Source organism: Nyctereutes procyonoides, unplaced genomic scaffold (genome assembly GCF_905146905.1).
Source record: "Nyctereutes procyonoides isolate TBG_1078 unplaced genomic scaffold, NYPRO_anot_genome, whole genome shotgun sequence".
NCBI lineage: Eukaryota > Metazoa > Chordata > Mammalia > Carnivora > Canidae > Nyctereutes > Nyctereutes procyonoides.
The window spans coordinates 16,061,012-16,080,790 of NW_026575126.1; the positions used below are offsets into that span (position 1 = coordinate 16,061,012).

The following is a 19,779-nucleotide window of genomic DNA, read 5'->3' on the forward strand; positions in this document are numbered from 1 at the left end:
CCTCTCAAAGAAAAAGCAAAATAGCTTGTGCTCACACACACACAAATGCAAACTCTACACTCTAATATTGGAGGTAAATATTATGAAAGGACAACAGTGGTTCTGCATCGTTGAAGGGGATTAATCTCTCAGAACCCTCTTAGATTTTCTTGGCTCCATCTGTGCACTGGACCTCAGTTACTCCTCCTCCTCCTATTTTCCCTTTCCCTTATTCTCACTGCTTTAGGGTTAAATTCTCCAATTACTAGCACATAAGCTTGCCTTAGGCTCTGTTTTTTTAGGGAACTCAGGAAAGACATATATTTAGTTGGGAGTGTGAGATGTTTTAGATCTAAAATTTTTATGTATAATAAATACATACATTTATTTGAGTAAGTTATTTTTGTGTAAAAGCATACTTAGATCATCAGGATACCCACTTTATAATTGAGTATTTCCACTCTGTTTCAATACTTCACTTTGGATTACTTAAAGATTAGGTACTTTAAGCAGTAAGTTCTATTTATTGGCTACAAGTACTAATCTAATTTTCACGAACCAATGTCAAAGAAAGGGGACAGACAAGGTGAAATTGATGCTTACTACAATGGAAAGACAAAATGAAGTCAAGGGATAAAGGGATATTTCAAGTAATAAATGGTGGATCAGACCAGCCCCCGGTGGCTCAGCGGTTTAGCGCCACCTTCAGCCTGGGGCGTGATCCTGGAGTCCCAGGATCGAGTCCCACATCGGGCTCCCACATCGGGCTCCCTGTATGGAGCCTGCTTCTCCCTCTGCCTGTGTCTCCGCCTCTGCCTCTCTCTCTCTCTGTCTGTCATGAATAAATAAATAAAATCTTTTAAAAAAATGGCGGATCAATTTGAGTTTCCATCTGAGGGTTGGCAAACTTAAAAGAGTCTGAGCAGTAACTGGCAGTCCATAATTCATATTCTAAGAGACATTTAGTTTCAATAAAATGTTTTAATGTTGCTAATTTTAATTATATTGACCAATGGGAGCTACAGAATAGAGAAATAGAGGTCTGATGGGGAAACTGGAGGGAGTTTGCTTTGCACAGGATATGAATTTTGTCTTTTCTCTCCATTATAAAATATTCAATAATATCTATGTTGTTTTCTAATGTTTTTTAGATGTAAGTGGATGATTGTTTAAGAGAGCACCAAGAAGTAATGAAGCTATGTCCAGATCAATGAGGATTACAAAAAAAAAAAAAAAAGACCACTATGAAGGATAACTGGGTATACAGTTTACGCTTAATGAATGCTCACTGAATATGCAGAACAATCAGGCCTCCATGGGCAGGTGAGGGTTGAAGGGTGGTGTTGGGTGGGTCAGTATCCCTGGTCAGCAAACATTTGTAATAAGTAAACATCTTTCAATGGCCAAGCTGCTTGTCACCTGTGAGTCCCTCCAGGGAACAGGATGTGGGCTCCACACCCTCATTCCCAGCATCTGGCACAGGTGAAGGCAAGGTTAATAATCCTTTCAAAATGAAATATTTGTAAGTACACAGAATTTGAGACTAAGCTATAGTTCCTTATATTGGAGACAAATGCAATAGTGAAAGAATTTTGGGTCAAAGGGTTAAATACAGTGATAAATCATCTCTGATAGCTTGGAAAAATGTGTGTCTATATATTCGTTTATATATATATATATATATAGGGGTAAAGAAAGATACCTCTAAAAGCAACATTCTCCAAGGAAGAAATCAAAGTGCGATGTACAGCAATGGGGTCATTTAAGAGTTCTGTTTTCATCTTGGTCCTTCATCTCCTGGAAGGGACCCTGAGCGATTCACTCATTCAGCTGAATAATAATGGTTATGAAGGCATTGTCATAGCAATTGACCCTAATGTGCCGGAAGATGAAACAATCATTCAACAAATAAAGGTAAGTTCAAAATAATAATTATTCACGCTTTAAAAAAATTAAGTGTAATGCTGTGATAGAACAAACATGAGTTCTTCAACTTCAGCTTTGTGACACTGGCAAATTATTTTCATGTCTGAGCCTGTTTCTTCAGTTGTAAAGTGGAAATAATAACACTAAACTACAAGGATTCTTGCGACAGATAAGATAATAAATGCAGTGCACATATTTCAGAGTTTGATACATTGTTGGTGCTTAATAAATGACTTGGTCTGGACAATTTCAATGAAAACTATTTAGTTTGACACTAAGGTAGGGCCAGCTACATTTGGCAGATATTGTGAGATTTGGGGAGGATAATTCCTTTGCTTGATTTTACCATTGGCTTATATCAAATTCTTTTATTCTCTTAATTTTAACTCCCTTGTTTGTTATTAGGATCCCAGGATGCAAATCTCTGATTTAAGAACAATCCTGACCCTTCCAATAAAAGGAAACTGTGCATTTTACCAGCCCCAATGCAAGTAACCCTCTCAGGGCTGCTGGGAGGCCTCATCTCTCTTGTTATTTCTCCTATGGGGGGGAAGGAAAAACTAGGGAAGAAGACTCAGTCTTCCTGTTCCAGCAGAGCATCTAACTGCTGTAAGGTGGAAGGATTAGAGAGGTCATGTGCAAGAGCAAACAGCTAAGAATAAGAAGGAAATGTCTTATAAAGGGCTGTAGCACATCCAGAAGCAGTATTGTGAAAAGAGCAAAAGTGTTAGTCATAAAATGGGAATAATAATAAGTACCTTTCTCATAGGACTTTGTGAGGATTAAATTTAGCAATGCATGAATATAAGGGAAGCTGAGTGAAGGGAATATGCAAACTCTAATTTTTTCATGTCTTCTATAAGCCTAAAATTATTCCAAAAATTAAAAAGAAAAAACTTCAAATATATATGCATCATGTCTAATGCATTGTAAGAGCTCAATAAATGGTAGGCATAGTCATCAATAGCCAGTCCCACTTTTAATCCTTCTAGATAGAAAATGTTCCTCTTAACCAAGCCAGATGGACTAAAGCTTGTTTCTGGGCAAAATTCCTGAGTGTGAGCTCAGAAGTTAATAGTACAAGGGCTCCAAAGATCACTCCCAAAGGTTCTTTGCTCTGAGCAGAAGCAAGGCCAGAAAGATGGAGTTTGAGGGAGAACCGTCTCTATCACCAAGAGCAGTTTGGGGTTGGAGAAATGCAGCAGTTGATGGGGGAGGAGAAGCTTACCTGTTTAACTGGAAGACTATCAGGTTTACTACCATTGGTGAAAGAGAAATTCACCTTTTGAAATCTCTCAGTATCAGAAACCTTGGGTAAATTTTTAATTACCTCTAAATTTAGAAAAGGCATGAGCAAAAGTGACGCAGCCACTTGGAGCAACAAAGTGTGAAAGAAAAATGTGGCCTCCACTGTTACCATCTCTGGCTGGACAGTTAGTAGGGCTCAGGAAATGCCAGGAGGAGGACCCAGATGCCTTATCTTGAATGGCAATGCTCATTTGTATTTATAGGTGCCTTAGAGCTTTCAAAATGCTTTCACCTACTATCTTTGGGGGTTTTTCTCCTGAGAAATGTGCTTCTCACTACAATTATTAAATTGTCTTTCTTACAAGTCCCAAATGCATTGGCTATACGATAAATTGGTTTCCACATCTTCTCTGTAAAAGGAACACTTTTAAGGGCAATCAGTGTGCTCAGTGTTTCTCAGTAGTTCATAAAAGTGGGTTCTTCCCTATTTGATGTTCCCGATCTGCAGGGTTGAGGGACCTCACTGTGGGCTTTACTGCCTTTCCTGGACATCCCTCACTCTCCGCTTTCTGAGAGGATTTTGTCCTTCCCGCCCTGTGGGGACAGAAGTCTCTACATCAGCTCTTAAATACAGGCTTCAGCAACAGTCCCCATTTTACCACCTACAGGACCGGCAGATGGCGCTGCAGCAGTCCTAGCCACTGCACCTTCACCGCACAGTAGTAGTAGTTCCAGAAGCAAAAGGAGGGCGTGCACAAGAGGAGGGAATGCGAGTCAGGGAGAAATTCTGTGTTCTCTCTCTCTCTCTCTCTCTCTCTCTCTCTCTCTCTCTCACACACACACACACACACGAAAGATACACAATCAGACAATCGGAGTAGTTTGGGGTCTCCTCAATGCATGGGACCCCAGGTACCTCCTGTGTTGGCATTCCTGGACAGCTTACCACTCATCATAACCAATTCACTCATTCATCCGACAAATATTTACAGAGCATTTACACTATGTCAGTACCAGGAATCCAGTGATGAACAATATACTATCCTTGTCCTTAAGGAATTACCTTATAAAGGTCCTATATACTGTTATCCTCAATTTTCTCCAAACTTCAAGTTTAAACGCCTATTTGGATATGAAGTCACCTTTTCAAAATCTGGAACAGATGCCAAAGCAAAGATCCTTTATTAATGTTTCTATTAAAATATGGAAGACAAGAGCATTTCATGCTGCTTAATTCTTCCAGGAGATACTGAAAATTCACATTTCACAAGTCAAATTGTGATATAATACTCTAATGTAGGAAGTTCCATACCTACTTTTTGACTTTTTTGATGATTTTGACTAAGTGTTTTTATTTTTTAAAATTATACAATGTTAAATTATCCTAGTGATTGTTAAAAATCTGGCTTTTGGGGAAGAAGGAAATGCAAATCATTACAAGAACTTTTAGAAAGCTCTCCAGCTCACCATTATTTTCACTATCTGAAAAGAGAGAAACTGAGGCTCTTAGAGATAAAATAAATTCCCCAAGTTAATCCTGTTAGGAAATGGCAGAAAAGGAGTCACTCCTGCACCAATGCAAGAGCCCTGCTTCCTTAAGGCCAACCCCACCAGGCACCTGAGCCTAGTCATCCTGGTCTGCTCCAGCAAGGACTTTGCTCCTGCAACAATCCTTTTTCTTCTTACATATCTGGTGATGGTTTTCTTTTTTTCCATTAGCACATACATATAATAGTTCCCACTTAAAAAACAAAACAAAACCCCGTTGCCCTAAAGTCCTCCTTCAGCTACTTCTTCATTTCTCCATTCCTCTTTAATTTATAGAAAACCTTATTGAACTTATTCATCACCTCTGCTTCCTCATCTCCTATTCTTTTTAACTCACTCATATGGAGCTATCATCTCTATTCCACTAAAGTGGATCACTCGGGTTGCTAACTCCATTGTTCAGTTCTTAGTCCTTACCATACTTGATCAGTTAGTAGCATTAGACACCAATAAGGACCCTCCTCTTCTTAAAGTGCTTTTTCATTTCTTACTCATACACCTGCTGCTCCCTGAGTTCCTTTGATGGGCTCCTCCTCACCCTATCTCTAAATGCTGGGGGCATCAGGGCTCAGTCTTCAGCCCTCTTTTCTATCTATACTCACTTTTGCACTTTTTCAGTCCTAGTAGACCCAGTGCCTCTTTGCATAATAAATCTCTTATAATACCCCCTTCTACTATCTTGTCATGAAACAACTCAGGGAATCTGCTGAGGCTTTATAATTTAACACTCTAGCTCTTTCATCTTAGAGACATAAAGTTAGGTGTAACTTGAAGAGAAATTAATTATGCCACTTCCTTATACTGAACACCTGGTACTCTACTAAAAATAAATGCTCTCATAACATTTAGTTAACCCCCAAATTATTACAGGAGTCAGCAGTGCTGAAGTCATGCCCATTTTAATTTCAGTTTCTTTCCCAGTACTACTTGATGTGTGACTTTGAGACCTCTACTCTCTAATTGTCAGTTTCTCCTTACAGGTTTATTGATCTTAAAAAAGCAAATGAAATGAAACCAATAGCTAATATTTTGTAAGCACTTGTGCTACATAAGCATGGTTCTAAGTTCTTTCTTGACTTGGTTTGGTCCTCACAACTTTATAAGCTAGTCACTAGAATATTTTCCACTCTATACATGTAAAAACTGAGGTTCAGAAAGGCTTGAGGAAATTGTCCAATGTTCTACCATAAGTGGTGGAGCCAGAATTAATGTCTGCCTCTGGAGTCTGCATTGTCAACCACTACACTGTGATCCACAGCATCTGGGAAATGCTCAGAAAAGGGTAACTATTATTACTAATAAAAGGTAATTCCGTATTTCCCCTTCCCATTTGATCAATAACTAGTCTTTGGAAACAGGAAAAAAAGATGTAAATTTGAATGATGGGTAGTTTTGCCTATTTTCTGCCATAATTGTGCTGGTTATTTAAGTTTTCTGTTTTCCCAGGACATGGTGACCCAGGCATCTCCATATCTGTTTGAAGCCACAGAAAAAAGATTCTATTTCAAAAATGTTGCCATTTTGATTCCTGAAAAATGGAAGACAAAACCTGAGTATGTGAGACCAAAACTCGAGACCTACAAAAATGTGAGAATACCAAGTTCTTTTTTCAAATTCAAGTTCATACTCTTGATTCAGGTTTTTTTCATCAAAATATTCTAGAATCAAATGAAATTGTTTCAAAATACTCCTGTGTGAATAAGGTCAATTCATTTGCTAAACTTTTGTAATAATGACTTTTTCTTAAATTTCAGGCTGATGTTCTAGTTGCTGAGCAGAATCCCCTAGGTAATGATGAACCGTACACGGAGCAGATGGGACTCTGTGGAGAAAAGGGTGAAAGGATTCATTTCACTCTTGACTTCCTAGCAGGAAAAAAGTTTTCTCAATATGGGCCACAAGGTAGGGGTAGAGAGAAACTATTCTGCTATATTTCTCACAGTTTATTTTATGTTCAAAGTAGAACATGATCTAAGTAAGCACATCTAAGCAAAGTAAGCTATTATAACTTTCGCTTAAGATGGGGATTCAGAATAGTGCATTTTTCATTTAAAATTTAATTTTTTCATATTTATCATACGTGTAAATCAGTATTTTTTTAATTTTCAGAGATTGTTATTGAATAATATTTGTATGAGATAATAACTGTAAGGTAGTTTGATATGTAGTATTAGGTTTCTATCGATCTGTAGAGGGAAACACTTGAACAAATTAATCCTCCTGCCTGCAACTCAGGTCGTAGCCATGAAATGGCAGAGACATACAGTGCTCTCAGACTTCTGTGCATTCAAATCCTAAATGGATTGTTAAAATGCAGATTCTGTTGAGTAGGTGTGGGATGGGACTCAAGAATCTGCATTTGTAATAAGCTCCCAAATGATTCTGATACTGGACCACACTTTGAGTACCAGAGATATCTTGCAGTTCAGCACTCTAAAACCCATGACTAAAGACAAAGTCCAATTTTCCTTCACAAAATTAACTATCATTCCCACATGAGCTATTTACAGCAATCTTTGGAGAAAATATTAAAAGAAACAAGCAGAAGAGTATACATAATATGTACTTTCCAAGTATAATGAAATATGATTAGTTTTAGATAATTAGGTTAACTAATAACTAGTTCTAAGTTTCTTTACAATCTTGAGAAGATTAGAACCAGTTTGATTTCCTTCGTTTAAAATAGGCAAGGCAGAGAAAACAAACAAAAAAGTGCTAGCACCTCCATACTCCACCCCCAAATACACTAGAGCACTTACAGACCTTATGAGAAAGAGGTGTCAAACAAATGTACCTCTTTGTTGTTCTTGTACAACACTCCATTTCAACTCCATAATGACCAGAAAATTCCCAAAGTATGGGTCACTGTGTGTTGAACTGATTTACCTAACTTCTCCATCCCATTCCTGAGCCCACCTCAGCCATCATGGTCATCACATATAATGTCATTCCTTTATAATCTCTCCTTTCTGTACTGTGACTCCATGCCTGCTCCCCTAACAACCTTCTCTTCCATTTAAGAAGCCACCAGTTGTCCCCCAGCGCTGACAGAATAGTCTAAGTCTTGAATGTGAGATACTAGGTCTTCCTCAGCATGCACCTTCTCATAAAATCGTCCAAATTCAGCCCACTTAGGAATTTACATTCCAGAAAAACTGAGCTGACTATAAGTCATTAAGATTCATGCAAATTTAACAAATACTCACTGAGTGCCTATTAATTTCTAGGCACTATTTGCCAAGGTAAGACAATAAAGAAGTCATGGTGTCCATTTTTATGGAGACAAGTGTCTAATGTGAGAGATCAGTATGTAAGCAGCAATGAAAATATAATATGATAAGTGCCACAATGGAATACAATGGAAGTGGAAAGGAGGGGGTATCTGGACTAGTTTGAGGATGTCAGAGAATGCTTCTAGGTAGATATAAGCCTGATTTTGAAAGAAGAATAGGAGTTATCTAGACAGAGAGAGGAAGGGAGCATTGTAAGCCAGAGGAAAAATATAGAAGTGGATGAAGAACACTAAGAAATATGGCTATAGAGAGGATTAGCATCTGGATCATCAGGAACCATGTATGCCATGTTGAGAAGCTAGACTTCACCTGAGCACCATAGGGATGCCACTGAAGATTAGAGATTTGAAGGCCAGTTGGGTGGCTATTGCCATGATTCAGGAGTAGGTGGCAGTAAGACTGGAAAGATGAGACTAGGTCAAAGCAAAAAGGCAGAGGTGTGATAGTCAGACCTTGAGGGTTAACCAGATATAAGCCATGAGGGAGAAGGACATATTCAGGATGATGCCCAAGCTGCCCTGTGAATGCCTCTGGCTCCCACAGCAGCCTGCATTGACTTCCATTATTACACTTAGATCACTAGGGGTTATAGTTATCTGATCATTTGTGTCATCTGCTGGACCATGAGCTGTGTAAGGACAAGCTTCTTTGTATAAATAACTGCTTGACACTTAACTAGTCCCTAATTAACAGCTGATGAGCCAAAATAAGTGTTGTATTTTAAAGAAATGTGCAACTATAATTAAATTTTTCAAAGGAAATCAAACTTTTAAGTGAAAAAAATTAATAATGTTAATAAATTAACATAGCAAAGCATAATGATGTTCAGAAAAATTACTTTCTCCCAGTGTAAGAAGATAATTTTATCATTCTTATTGTAATCAAGTATTTAAAATATTTTCTCACAGAAAGGGTCTTTGTCCATGAATGGGCTCATCTACGATGGGGAGTATATGATGAGTACAATAATGACCAGAAATTTTATTTATCCAATGGAAAAAAAGAAGCAGTAAGGTATGTATATTTTGATATAACTTTTCCCAAAGTATTTTAAATTGCAACCAATTTTTTCATGAATTGATGACCTTAAAAACATCAAGCTTTTTGTCTTATTTTTATCTCTATTTTATTCTTAGTGCTTTCTTTTTCAGCTTCCAAAAAACCTGCCACTTTTATTCACTTTATAAGTGCTTCAATTAGTTGAATTCTCTACTCTGCAGCTACAAATCACTTGCCTGGGTGTGGAACTGTAAGAAATCCATAGGTGCTATGTCAGAGTCTCCATCTTCCTATATCAGAATCAGGGACATAAACAAATCTAATGAGAACAGAATGATATCTATGTGGACTTCATCAGTATGAACGGGCCTGGGAGGGACTGTGGAACTTATATGAATGACAATCCAAATATTTTTTAAAAACCAAAATTTATCCCAATTCAAATTAAATTTTCCATGGTATCAATAGAAAGCTAACTGAATACTTGGAAAGTACTCTTGACTGCCATTATTTTTATGGGTAAATTCAATTTCAGTGAATATAAACTGCTTTAGTACAAACATAAAAGACAGAGAACTTTCCAATTTACTTCAAAGAGCTAGCATAATTCGGATACTAAAATCTGACAGGTGGCATAAAAAGAATTCCATAGGTACAGTTTTCTAAAAATATTTTAAATAAAAGGATAGCAAATTACATTTGGCAGAATTAAGGGACTATTAAACATACTAAAGCCAAGTAGGATATCCAAAAGTGCTGTGATATCGGGTAACTAAGTAATACAGTATATTGAGTAAAGAAGAAAATAATTATTCTAATAGATTCTCAAAAGTTTGATAACCCTGCACATGTATGCCCAAGTTTAAAAACAACAACCTCTCCTTTAAAGATAGAATTTGGTACAACACTCCTCTATACTTCTGCTTGCAGTTCTGCTTACCTGATGGCTGTTTAAGGGGAGGCACTAAGATTTGGTTCAATTACTGTCTAGTTGGTGCATCTGTTTCCCAGGGGCGCTGAATTGGACTCAGCCCTCAACCCTGGCTTCCCATCTCTCCCACAGGAGCATTACTTCTTTCCACTTTGCCTTTCTTTACTACATTCAAACCCTGCTAGCGAGGTCCACTTCCGTTATATTGTCCCTCATTGTTACATCATTTCAGGCATAGACACTAAGTGCCTCCTAGAACTAGACATAGTACTGATTCCTTTAGCTTATTCCATGTGCATCTCATAGACCACAGACCAGGGGCCCTTCCCTGATGTGATCATATGTTGGATTGACCTTTCCAGTCTCACCCAGTGGATTCTATCCCAAACTCAACACCTGCATTTCCCACTTCTCTTTTCTAAGTTTCCAGACACTATATAGTCCCTCAAGAGAAAAGCTGATTAGTACATAGTCCTTTCTAGACATATTCTAACATATCTACATATACAGCATATTCTTCCACAGATAACATTAGCAAAGCTGACATGATCACCATGTCCTCTTAACAAGAAATTTAATTATAACATATTAATAATATTTATTGCTTCTTATCTTTCAAATATTTTTATTGCTTTGAAGGCCTAGAAGCAATTTTAAAAATGGCAGTACTGCCCACAGTAAAAGGTTACTTCCTTAATATAATACAGAACATTAACTGAAAGCCAACACCCTTTCATATTTAATCGGGAAATGCTAGAGACATTCCCAGGAATAAGGATGACCACTATTAACAGAGTTATCTAACCTTGTTTAGAAAGTTGTAGTCAGTGCAGTAACACTTTAAGCTGAAGATGTTGAAAAAAGTGTATGTGAGGGGCTGCTACTCAAAAGGAAGAGAGAAAATTGCTTTTAGGCAGGTGAGATATAGTCCACTTAGAAAATCAAAGGAAATAAATAGAAATTAAAATTAACAAAGAAAGTCAATAAGGTGATCAGCTATAAAATGAATATTCAAATTGCCTTTCCATAGATTAACAATAACTAGTTCAAAAATATAATGGAAAACAATATTCCATTCAAGAGAGTAATAAAAGGGGAGAGATACACCTCATACCTGTTGGAATAGCTAAAATAAAAAATACAAGAAACAACAAATATTGGTGAGGATGTGTACTGTTGGTGGGAATGCAAACTGGAAAACAGTATGAAGTTTCCTCAAAAAGTTAAAAATAGAGCTACCCTATGACCTAGCAATAGCACTACTGGGTATTTACTCAAAGAAAACAAAACACTAATTCAAGGGCAAATATGCACTCCTATGTTTATTGCAGCATTACTTATAACACCAAGTTATGGAAGCAACCTAAGTGTCTATCAATAGATGAATGGGTAAAGAAGATGTGATTTATATATACATAAATGGAATACTATTCAGCCATAGAAAGAATGAAATCTTGACATTTTCCACCACATGAATGGATCAAGAGAGTACAATGTTAAGTGAAGTAAGTCAGAGAAAGACAAATGCCATATGATTTCACTCATATGTGGAACTTAAGAAACAAAAGAAATGAACAAAGGAGAAAAAAAGAAAGAGATAAACCAAGAAGCAGACTGTTAACTAACTGAACAAACTGATGGTTACCAGAGAGGAAGGAGATGGGAGAAGAAGTGAAATAGGTGATGAGGATTGAGGAGTGCACTTGTCATAATAAGCACAATTAATTAAAATAAAAACCTAATAAACAAATAAAATAATTTTTAAAAGTAGGGGAAACTCTAACCAATGTAAAAATCATGTTAGAAGAAAACAACAACAACAACAAAAGAAGAAAACAACAAAATCCTTCTAAAGGATTTAAAAGAATATCAGGATAATCTGGGAGCCTTTTAATTCATGGAAGATGTAAGTAAATTCAACCCAAATAAATATATAGGTTTTATGAAACTAGTTAAAATGCTAAGAACACTTTTTTAAAAAAATAATAATAATAAAGGGGAATTCTACTTATTGAATTTTAAATATACTCTAAAGCTACATTACTTAAAACAATGTGGACTGACAGACACATGTATAATAATTTAATACAGCTAGAATTACAAAGCTATGAGGAAGGACAGAATTTCTTAAGATATCAGGACAATTTTTAACTGTGTAGAGAAAAAACTAATAGACCCCCTTCCAACTGGATAGACTCATTAGATAAAATGAATAAGAAAAACTAGATGAATATCAATAAGTATTGAACTCTTACATAGTGAAGGTCTTTCTATGCATTCAAGAGTCAGAAAAAGATATTCATTTTTATTCTAAAAAATAATAAATTTGGCAACATATGCATTAGAATTTTTGTTGTACAAAAATCAAACAAACTAAAAAGCTAAAAACAGAACAAAGTATTTGCAAAAATTAAGAAACCAGGCTTTTAAGAGCTTAGTATTACAACACGAAAAGAACTTTTAAAAACCAGAAGGAAAACAGCAATACCCTAATAGAAAAATGGACGCTGAAGAATAATAAATTACTCACAAGAGAGGAAATAAAAATGGCCAATAAACAGGTAATAAATGTTCAGACTTACTAGTTATAAAGAGGTGCAAATTCGACAAAGATGAGAATTGCTTATGACCTAGTAAGTGAGGTTACTCATGGTGTGATGAGTATTCTCACAGATGGCTCTTAGAGGCATGAACTGGTACACCTTTCCTGGAAAGCAACTTGATGACACATAAAATCTATAAAATGTTTCCTATTTTTTGATCCAATTTCATATTTAAAAATCCATTTTAAGAAAAATGATAGGATGGGCTGTATCAACAGACTAAAATGTTCAAACTTTTACTGTGGGAATCAACCATGCAGCAAACTTGGAAACAGTATAAAACTTTATGTGAAATTTTATTAATTCACTGAAGTTTTACTTTTAGTATTGACAAATTGGGGGGGAAGCAAATCAAGAAATTAGACTAGATTCACATTATAGTATCAAAACATACAGATATTAAAATCACATTTTGAAAGATATTATAAAATATAATAATATCTTAAAATGTTAAATATACTAACATGCTAAGTTTTTTAAAAGCAGGAAGCAAAACTTTATGTGCAATGTTATGCTGATATGTAGAGAAGAAAATACTTCAACATGTTAAAAGTAACTTTATTTCTGATAGTGGGACATGATTCTTTTCTTCTTTAGACACTTGCTATTTTCCAAATTTCCTATAGTGTTCATATATTGTTTATATACTCAAAAAATAAAATACATGGTAAAAGCAGTCCACTTATATATAATAGCCACAAACTCAGAAGCATATAATAGAAGGAAAAATCCAAAATATCTATGAACATACAAGAACTATGCAAAAATTGTATGATATAAACTAGATGGAAACAAAAGAGAGCTCCTGATTTTCTAGGAATGAGTGTTCTAGATGAGGAGGTGGCTAAGTACTTGGATCCTTATTAATTCTGATAGCAGTCATAAGCCAGACTTAACTTTTCCGCTGCATAGAAACAAATTCTGATACCATTTTGGGAACCTTTCAAATACTTTTTGCCAATTAAAAATGACTCTGATGTGAATTTAATAATTTTACTATTTAAGGTGATATATTTGTTCATTGAATTATAAGAGAAAATTGTAGATATCAGAACAACCTGACCACAGAGTCTAACCCTCTGAAATGATTACAGCACCTAAACATCTAACCTTAATATGTTTTCAGATGTTCAGCAGGTATTAGTGGCAAAAATGTAATAAAGAAGTGTCAGGGGGGCAGCTGTATCACCAAATCATGCAAACTCGACAAAGTAACAGGGCTCTATGAAGAAGGATGTGAGTTCATACCTTATGACAGGCAGACTGAGCCGGCTTCCATAATGTTTTCGCAAAGTATTGATTCTGTAAGTACCCTGTTCTTTTTTTTTTTTTTTTTTTTAGCATTTATGAATTTAGTGAAGTTCTTATCCCCCAATCACTACAAGAAAGGATCAAATTTAGGAAGTCACCAGTAAGCAGTTGATTCTCTGTGGGACAAGCTGGGAGTACAAAATCAGGGATAAAGTCTTATCTTTCCCCTACCCCTTCCTTAGGTCCATTCTTAGGGCTCCATTATCTTCCTCCCACAAGCTTATAGTTTCATTGCTGAGTATTACTTCAAATATCCTTAAAGGCAGACAAGCACAAAAACTCTTAGTTAAATAATAAATTTACCCAAGAGGATCAGACACTTTTTTTTTTATTTCTTAAAAAGGACATGATCAGTAAGTAGCCTGAAATATTTTCAGCCTGAATATTTGCTTTGGGTTGTTACCTAAAATTTTCTATTTAAGAGTATTGATGCCTGTAAGGAGTTTGTACATGGTTTTAATAGTTTTAAGTGACTTTAAAATACTTCTTAATGTTTTTTTTAAATGACCAACAGGTCATAAAACAAACTCAACAGATTATCCTTATTAATGCTAAATATACAATACCAGCAAATTTGCACAAAGTAAACCTAAATGTATCAGTTAATTACAGACTAAAGTCAGTTTGTGGAGCAACTCTCTTCCTTTTTAGTCTCTTACATAAAATTATGTTCTCCTTTTGGAATGAGGTTAAAGTAACTTGTAAGAGTCTGTCAATAAAAACGCGGTATAAGTTTTAAAAATGTGATGTACATGGTTCAAAAGTCCCATCCTTCAGTCTGGTTTTGCAGTCCGTTTCTAGATTTACTCAGAAACTTTCAACAGGGGCCCCAGATTATGTGTTTTAAATTAACTACAAAGTTAAGTTTGATGCACAGATCTGGGAATCTTTGTCCGCAGTTTATATGTGTTTCAGATCTCTGGCTAAAATAGAGCCTTATGTATGATATTATGGAAACAACCCAAATCACCTGGGATATGCAAATGAAGAGAAAAATAAGTGTTTTACAGCTAATGATTACTTTCTAAATTTCTAGAATCCGGAATTTTTAGGATTTTTAATTAAGTGCTAATACTGTGAATAATAGTCTAAGAGGAGGAATGAGGTTATACATTCTTTGCATACTGTGGCTCCTTTTTTAATCCCCCAAATGCTAGGGATATTCATGCTTAAGGAAAAGGGGAGGAAACTATCATTTATTGACTGTGTTAGTAAGGACCCTATTCCATGTTCTCATGTAATTCAGTAATAACTATTGCCCTTTTGTAGGTTAAAAAAACTGACATGCAGATTTTAGGGTCACTCAAAAAACAACAAACTTCTATTGAACTTTTATTATGTGCCAGATACTGAACCAAGTTTTGAGGAAGCAAAATTTAATGAGACTATTTTCTGCCATAGATGGGCTTATAGTGTATTAACAATCTTAAAGGGGTCTTACTAAAGTATCTGTAGGGTACTGTGAAACCAGAGGGTTGAATAGTTCTTTGAGGGGAAGGTAGGAAATGAAAAAACATTTTGAAAATGACCTTTTGGCCAAAACATGAAGGTTAAGTTCACAACTCAGAAGATAGAGGAAGAGGAATTCCTTGACAAAGTGAGAACCATGAGCAAAAATACAGAGATATAAAACAAGGCAAGTTTGAAAATTTATGGATTACAATAGAGGGATATTAGAGACTTGGAATGCACAGCCAGAGTGAGGATGGAGAGTGAAGCAAAATCTAAATCATGGAGATTGCTGCTTGCTATGTGAAGCAGTCCAGATCACAGTGTGTGAGCAATGAGGAGATGCCAAAGGGTCTTGAGTACAGGAGTAAGAAAGAAAATGTTTCTGGATGCTGTGGAGTGGACCAGTTTGGAGAGCAAGCAAAATGAAAAAGGCAGATAACAGACCAAAATAGTCTGAGGAAGGGACCATGAGGGCTTGAACGATGAAGATTCCAATGGAGAAGGAGAAAGATGATGAACTGGAAAGACAGTGAAATAGATGGATCTTGGTTACTTTGTAGAAGGAAGAAGATAGATTTCCTGATGTAGTGACTGGGTGAATAGTAGTGACATCGAGTTAGAAAATACATGAGGAGGAGTAGAGTTAAAGGAAAAGTGGTAAGTTCAGTTATGAGCACATGAAAGTTGAGGAGCTGGTGGTACATTTTAGTGGAAAGAGCTGGAATACAGGGTGTTGGGAAGTGAGTGGGAAGTAAGGAAGTGAGTGAGAAGTAAAAGGATGGAGAGATAAAATGGTACCAGCAGAGTAATGTCAAGAAGTGGGTGTTTTGAAGATAGTGGCTTGAAATAGCTTGAAATTTGAGACATAGGAAGGAAGCCAAGAGCAGATAAATAGATGGCTGAGGAGCACCAAGGGTCCAATGAGGTTGAAGATGTGGTATGAAATAGGAAGTCTGAATTATGACTGTGAATCTCTCCAGCAGAGTCCTGCAGTGATTATGGGATTAAGCCAAGTTCATGGGTTAGCAGGGCAGACTAGGAAGGAAGGCAAGGGATTTAAATATCCTTCTCTACAGTTTATCTCTGTAATTTTATTGACAATTCCAGGTGGTTAAATTCTGTACAGAAAAAAACCACAATAAAGATGCCCCAAACCCACAAAACCAAAGATGCAATCTCCGAAGCACATGGGAAGTGATTCAAGATTCTGAGGATTTTAAGAAAACCACTCCTATGACAACACAGCCACCGACACCCACATTCTCATTGCTGCAGATCGGACAAAGAATTGTGTGTTTAGTTCTTGATAAGTCTGGAAGCATGGCGGTACGTTCACTGGTCTTGGTCTTTGGGATGCTGCCCTCATATTTATGTGTGATATGATCTGCCATTTGTAACAAGCTGGGAATAAACACAACCCTTAGAGTCAGAACAGTTACAACAGTAATATTACCATAAGAAACACCCACCTCAACTCTATTCAAGAGAAATTCAGCAGCAAGTGTCTCATTTGCCAAATTAAATGAGCTTTTAATTTATGAGCAAGATCTGCTGATTAACATTTTTTTATGTTTCACTACAAGATGTAGGTCTATAGAACTACTACTAAACCAATGAACTAATGATTCAACTAAGGCCTAATCTGGCTTGATCTTTTAGAGTTATTTAAAAAAAGGCCCTAAAATTCTGCCCAAAGATGCTACTCAATATAAAGGAGAAATTTAGGGACGCCTAGGGGGCTTAGCGGCTGAGTGTCTGCCTTTGGCTCAGGGCATGATCCTGAGGTCCTAGGATCAAGTCCCACATTGGGCTCCCCCAAGGAGCCTGCTTCTCCCTCTGCCTGTGTGTCTCTGCCTCTCTCTCTGTGCCCCTCGTGAATAAATAAAATCTTTTTTTAAAAGGAGAAATTTAACATGGAAATTTAATATAAAGGTCTTGAATAAGCTTATTGTCGTTTACACTATGTTAAGACAGCTACTTCCAAATTTCCTCTACACTGTTTTGTTATTAGTCTGCACATCTAAACCCACCCTGACTGCTTTTCTTCTACTTCTCCATTCAGACTGGTGACCGCCTTAAACGACTGAATCAAGCCGGCAAACTTTTCCTTCTGCAGATAGTTGAGCAAGGGTCCTGGGTTGGAATGGTGACATTTGACAGTGTTGCCCAGGTACAAAGTGAACTCATACAGATAAACAGTGGCAGAGAAAGGGATGCACTCACCAAAAGCTTACCTACAGTGGCCACAGGAGGAACGTCCATCTGCTCCGGGCTTCGATCAGCATTTGCTGTAAGACAAGTTTCCTTATCATTTGTCAATGTTTACAATTTCTGTTGCCTAAATGTCTCTCCATTTTCAACAAAATTAAGTCACATTTTCTCTGATATTTAAGTTCTTTCATAATATAGTGCCTACCTACCTTTCCAAGTTTATGTCACAGGGACTCTCTTCCAGGTGTCCTACATTTAGCAAATAGGATCATTTGACCTTCAGTACTTCCACACCTTTGCCGGGCTCCCACTTAGTATACTTTCTCTTCCCTCATCTGTAATTCAAATCATATTCAAAGATCCATCATAGACATCACCTACTTCTTAGTATCTTTCCTGATTCTTTCAACTATATAATTGCTCTTTCTAAATCCTATGAACTATAACAAAAACATTTCTTATGATTTCTAGGCTCTTCTGTCTTATTTTCTAACCATAAACTTCACTCAAGCAAAATTTCTTTAGGGATAGGACTTACATCTTTACCTTGCAGGCTGCTGCACAGTATCTTTATATGGAAGGTTCTCAATAAAGTTGAATTGAGTTCTTTGATAGCACCTGATGCTTATTTGCTCCAAATATATAATCCAATATTCTATATTTATTTAGAAGATATTTACCCCCATGACACAAATAATAAGAGGCTGAAAGAAGCTAGCTGATTAAAGTCTTAGAATCTCTGTGGCATTCTTGGGCAGGCCAGCCTTCCGCCTGATATGGAGCAGAACATGTCAGTAGGGCTGTTCCAGATTCCCAAGCAGCAGCAGGAACATTTCGTTTCCAGCTCACACTATTACTGCATGTGGACAAGAGACAACCATTTCCTCAAATTCAGTCTGTCCCTCTGGACTTTTTATTCCATCTTTGAAGTTCAGTTCCCTAAAAGTGGTTTCCACTGTATGCACAGTCAGCTGTAAAACCCTTGTCCAGATGCCTGTGTGCATCTGGATTCTGTTGCCTCTATCACTCCATTCACCCAAGCTTTGATTAAAGAAGCAAATGAGGGAGGGGAATGGGCAGTGAAATCGCTGACATGTTATATTAAAAGCCTACTATGCAAAACCTTAGGGGAGATGAGTAATGCCAGATGGCTTGGTGGTGAAGAGAGAACTTCTGGTTTTGCATTTCCACTTAGATGGGTGAGAGAGCGTGAGAGATACAACTGGAATTTAGATGCTCCTCCTGCCCAATGGAGTCCAGATGTGGGAGGGGAGGAGCTTGTGTGTGATGAGGTAAAGAGCCTTGGGTCCTACATTGTCCTCAAGTTCCCCACTGGTTCCTGCCCCAAGACCCTTGTCAGGTCTGTTCTGGGCTCCAATTTCTGCTGAGGTGCCTATTGGACTTTGTTTTCTGGGCTTGATCAGAGCCCTGTGATCCTTCCTGGCTGACTCAGCCCCACCCTGGCTCTCACTATCGGAACAGCCCTGAACATCCCCTTGTCCTCTATCCAACCCCTGACAGACTGAACAGCCCTCAGTCTAAATGGCAAGATGACTTAATCTCTTGTCTGCTGACTTCTGTCTTTCCTATGGGATATGTGGGAACTTCTACATGTTTTCCATGGCACAGAGCAGTGATGGGGAGAAGTAGGACAAGGGAATCCAAATTAAGCCCTTTCTCTGGCCTCTCAGCTTGGTTAGAACAAGGACACAGCCATAGCTGAGAGGATCCCGGGCTCTGGGCTCCTTCATGTAGCAGCAGACACAGTTCTGCTTTCTTCCCTTGTGTGGCAGTCTCCTCTCAAAGATCAAACAGAGGATGACAGAAGTCCCCTCTGCTATTAGCTTTCCTTTCAACCTACTTAAGATGCCTTCCCTTTCTAAGAGTCAGGTCCAGAGAAGGGAGGTTACTTAGGCTTGCTTGCTTGTTTTCTCTTCTTCTGGGTCTCTCCTTCTACTCTTTTTTAGGGGAAGAATGGACTCTTGCCTTCCTCCTCTGAAATGAGTAACATTATTTTTTAAATCTAATTTTCCTTCTATCATAATCTTATCCAACACTGGTAAGAGCTGTGTGCTTTCTGTACAATGTAAAAAACTATATTCTGTGTTAATCAGGAATAGTTGAAACATAGATGTCACAAGATGATTAGGAGCTGGGGTTAATGGGAACAAAATTATTTGTTTTAATCAGAGGGAATATTAAAAATTTTAATAACTCATGTGATCTGAGTACTCATCGGTCAGAACCAATGCCAACCATAAACAGTTGGTCTACTCAG

General features: G+C 37.1%; 1 protein-coding gene and 1 long non-coding RNA gene across 2 annotated transcripts in view; one reads left to right on the forward strand and one right to left on the reverse strand.

The window, feature by feature from the left end:
* The first annotated feature begins 1,731 nt into the window (after positions 1-1,731).
* Positions 1,732-19,779, forward strand: part of CLCA1 (chloride channel accessory 1) — a 29,333-nt gene continuing 11,285 nt past the window's right edge. Inside the window, exons 1-7 of the mRNA XM_055339663.1 lie at positions 1,732-1,893; positions 6,148-6,288; positions 6,456-6,603; positions 8,903-9,008; positions 13,654-13,831; positions 16,398-16,616; positions 17,353-17,580. Of these exons, the coding sequence (XP_055195638.1) occupies positions 1,732-1,893; positions 6,148-6,288; positions 6,456-6,603; positions 8,903-9,008; positions 13,654-13,831; positions 16,398-16,616; positions 17,353-17,580 (1,182 nt within the window). The remainder of the gene's footprint in view (positions 1,894-6,147; positions 6,289-6,455; positions 6,604-8,902; positions 9,009-13,653; positions 13,832-16,397; positions 16,617-17,352; positions 17,581-19,779) is intronic.
* Positions 16,537-18,327, reverse strand: LOC129519292 (uncharacterized). The gene is made up of 4 exons (XR_008666391.1): positions 18,040-18,327; positions 17,711-17,836; positions 17,525-17,578; positions 16,537-16,691 (listed from the first exon to the last, which is right to left on the reverse strand). It is a non-coding gene; the product is annotated as an uncharacterized LOC129519292 (long non-coding RNA).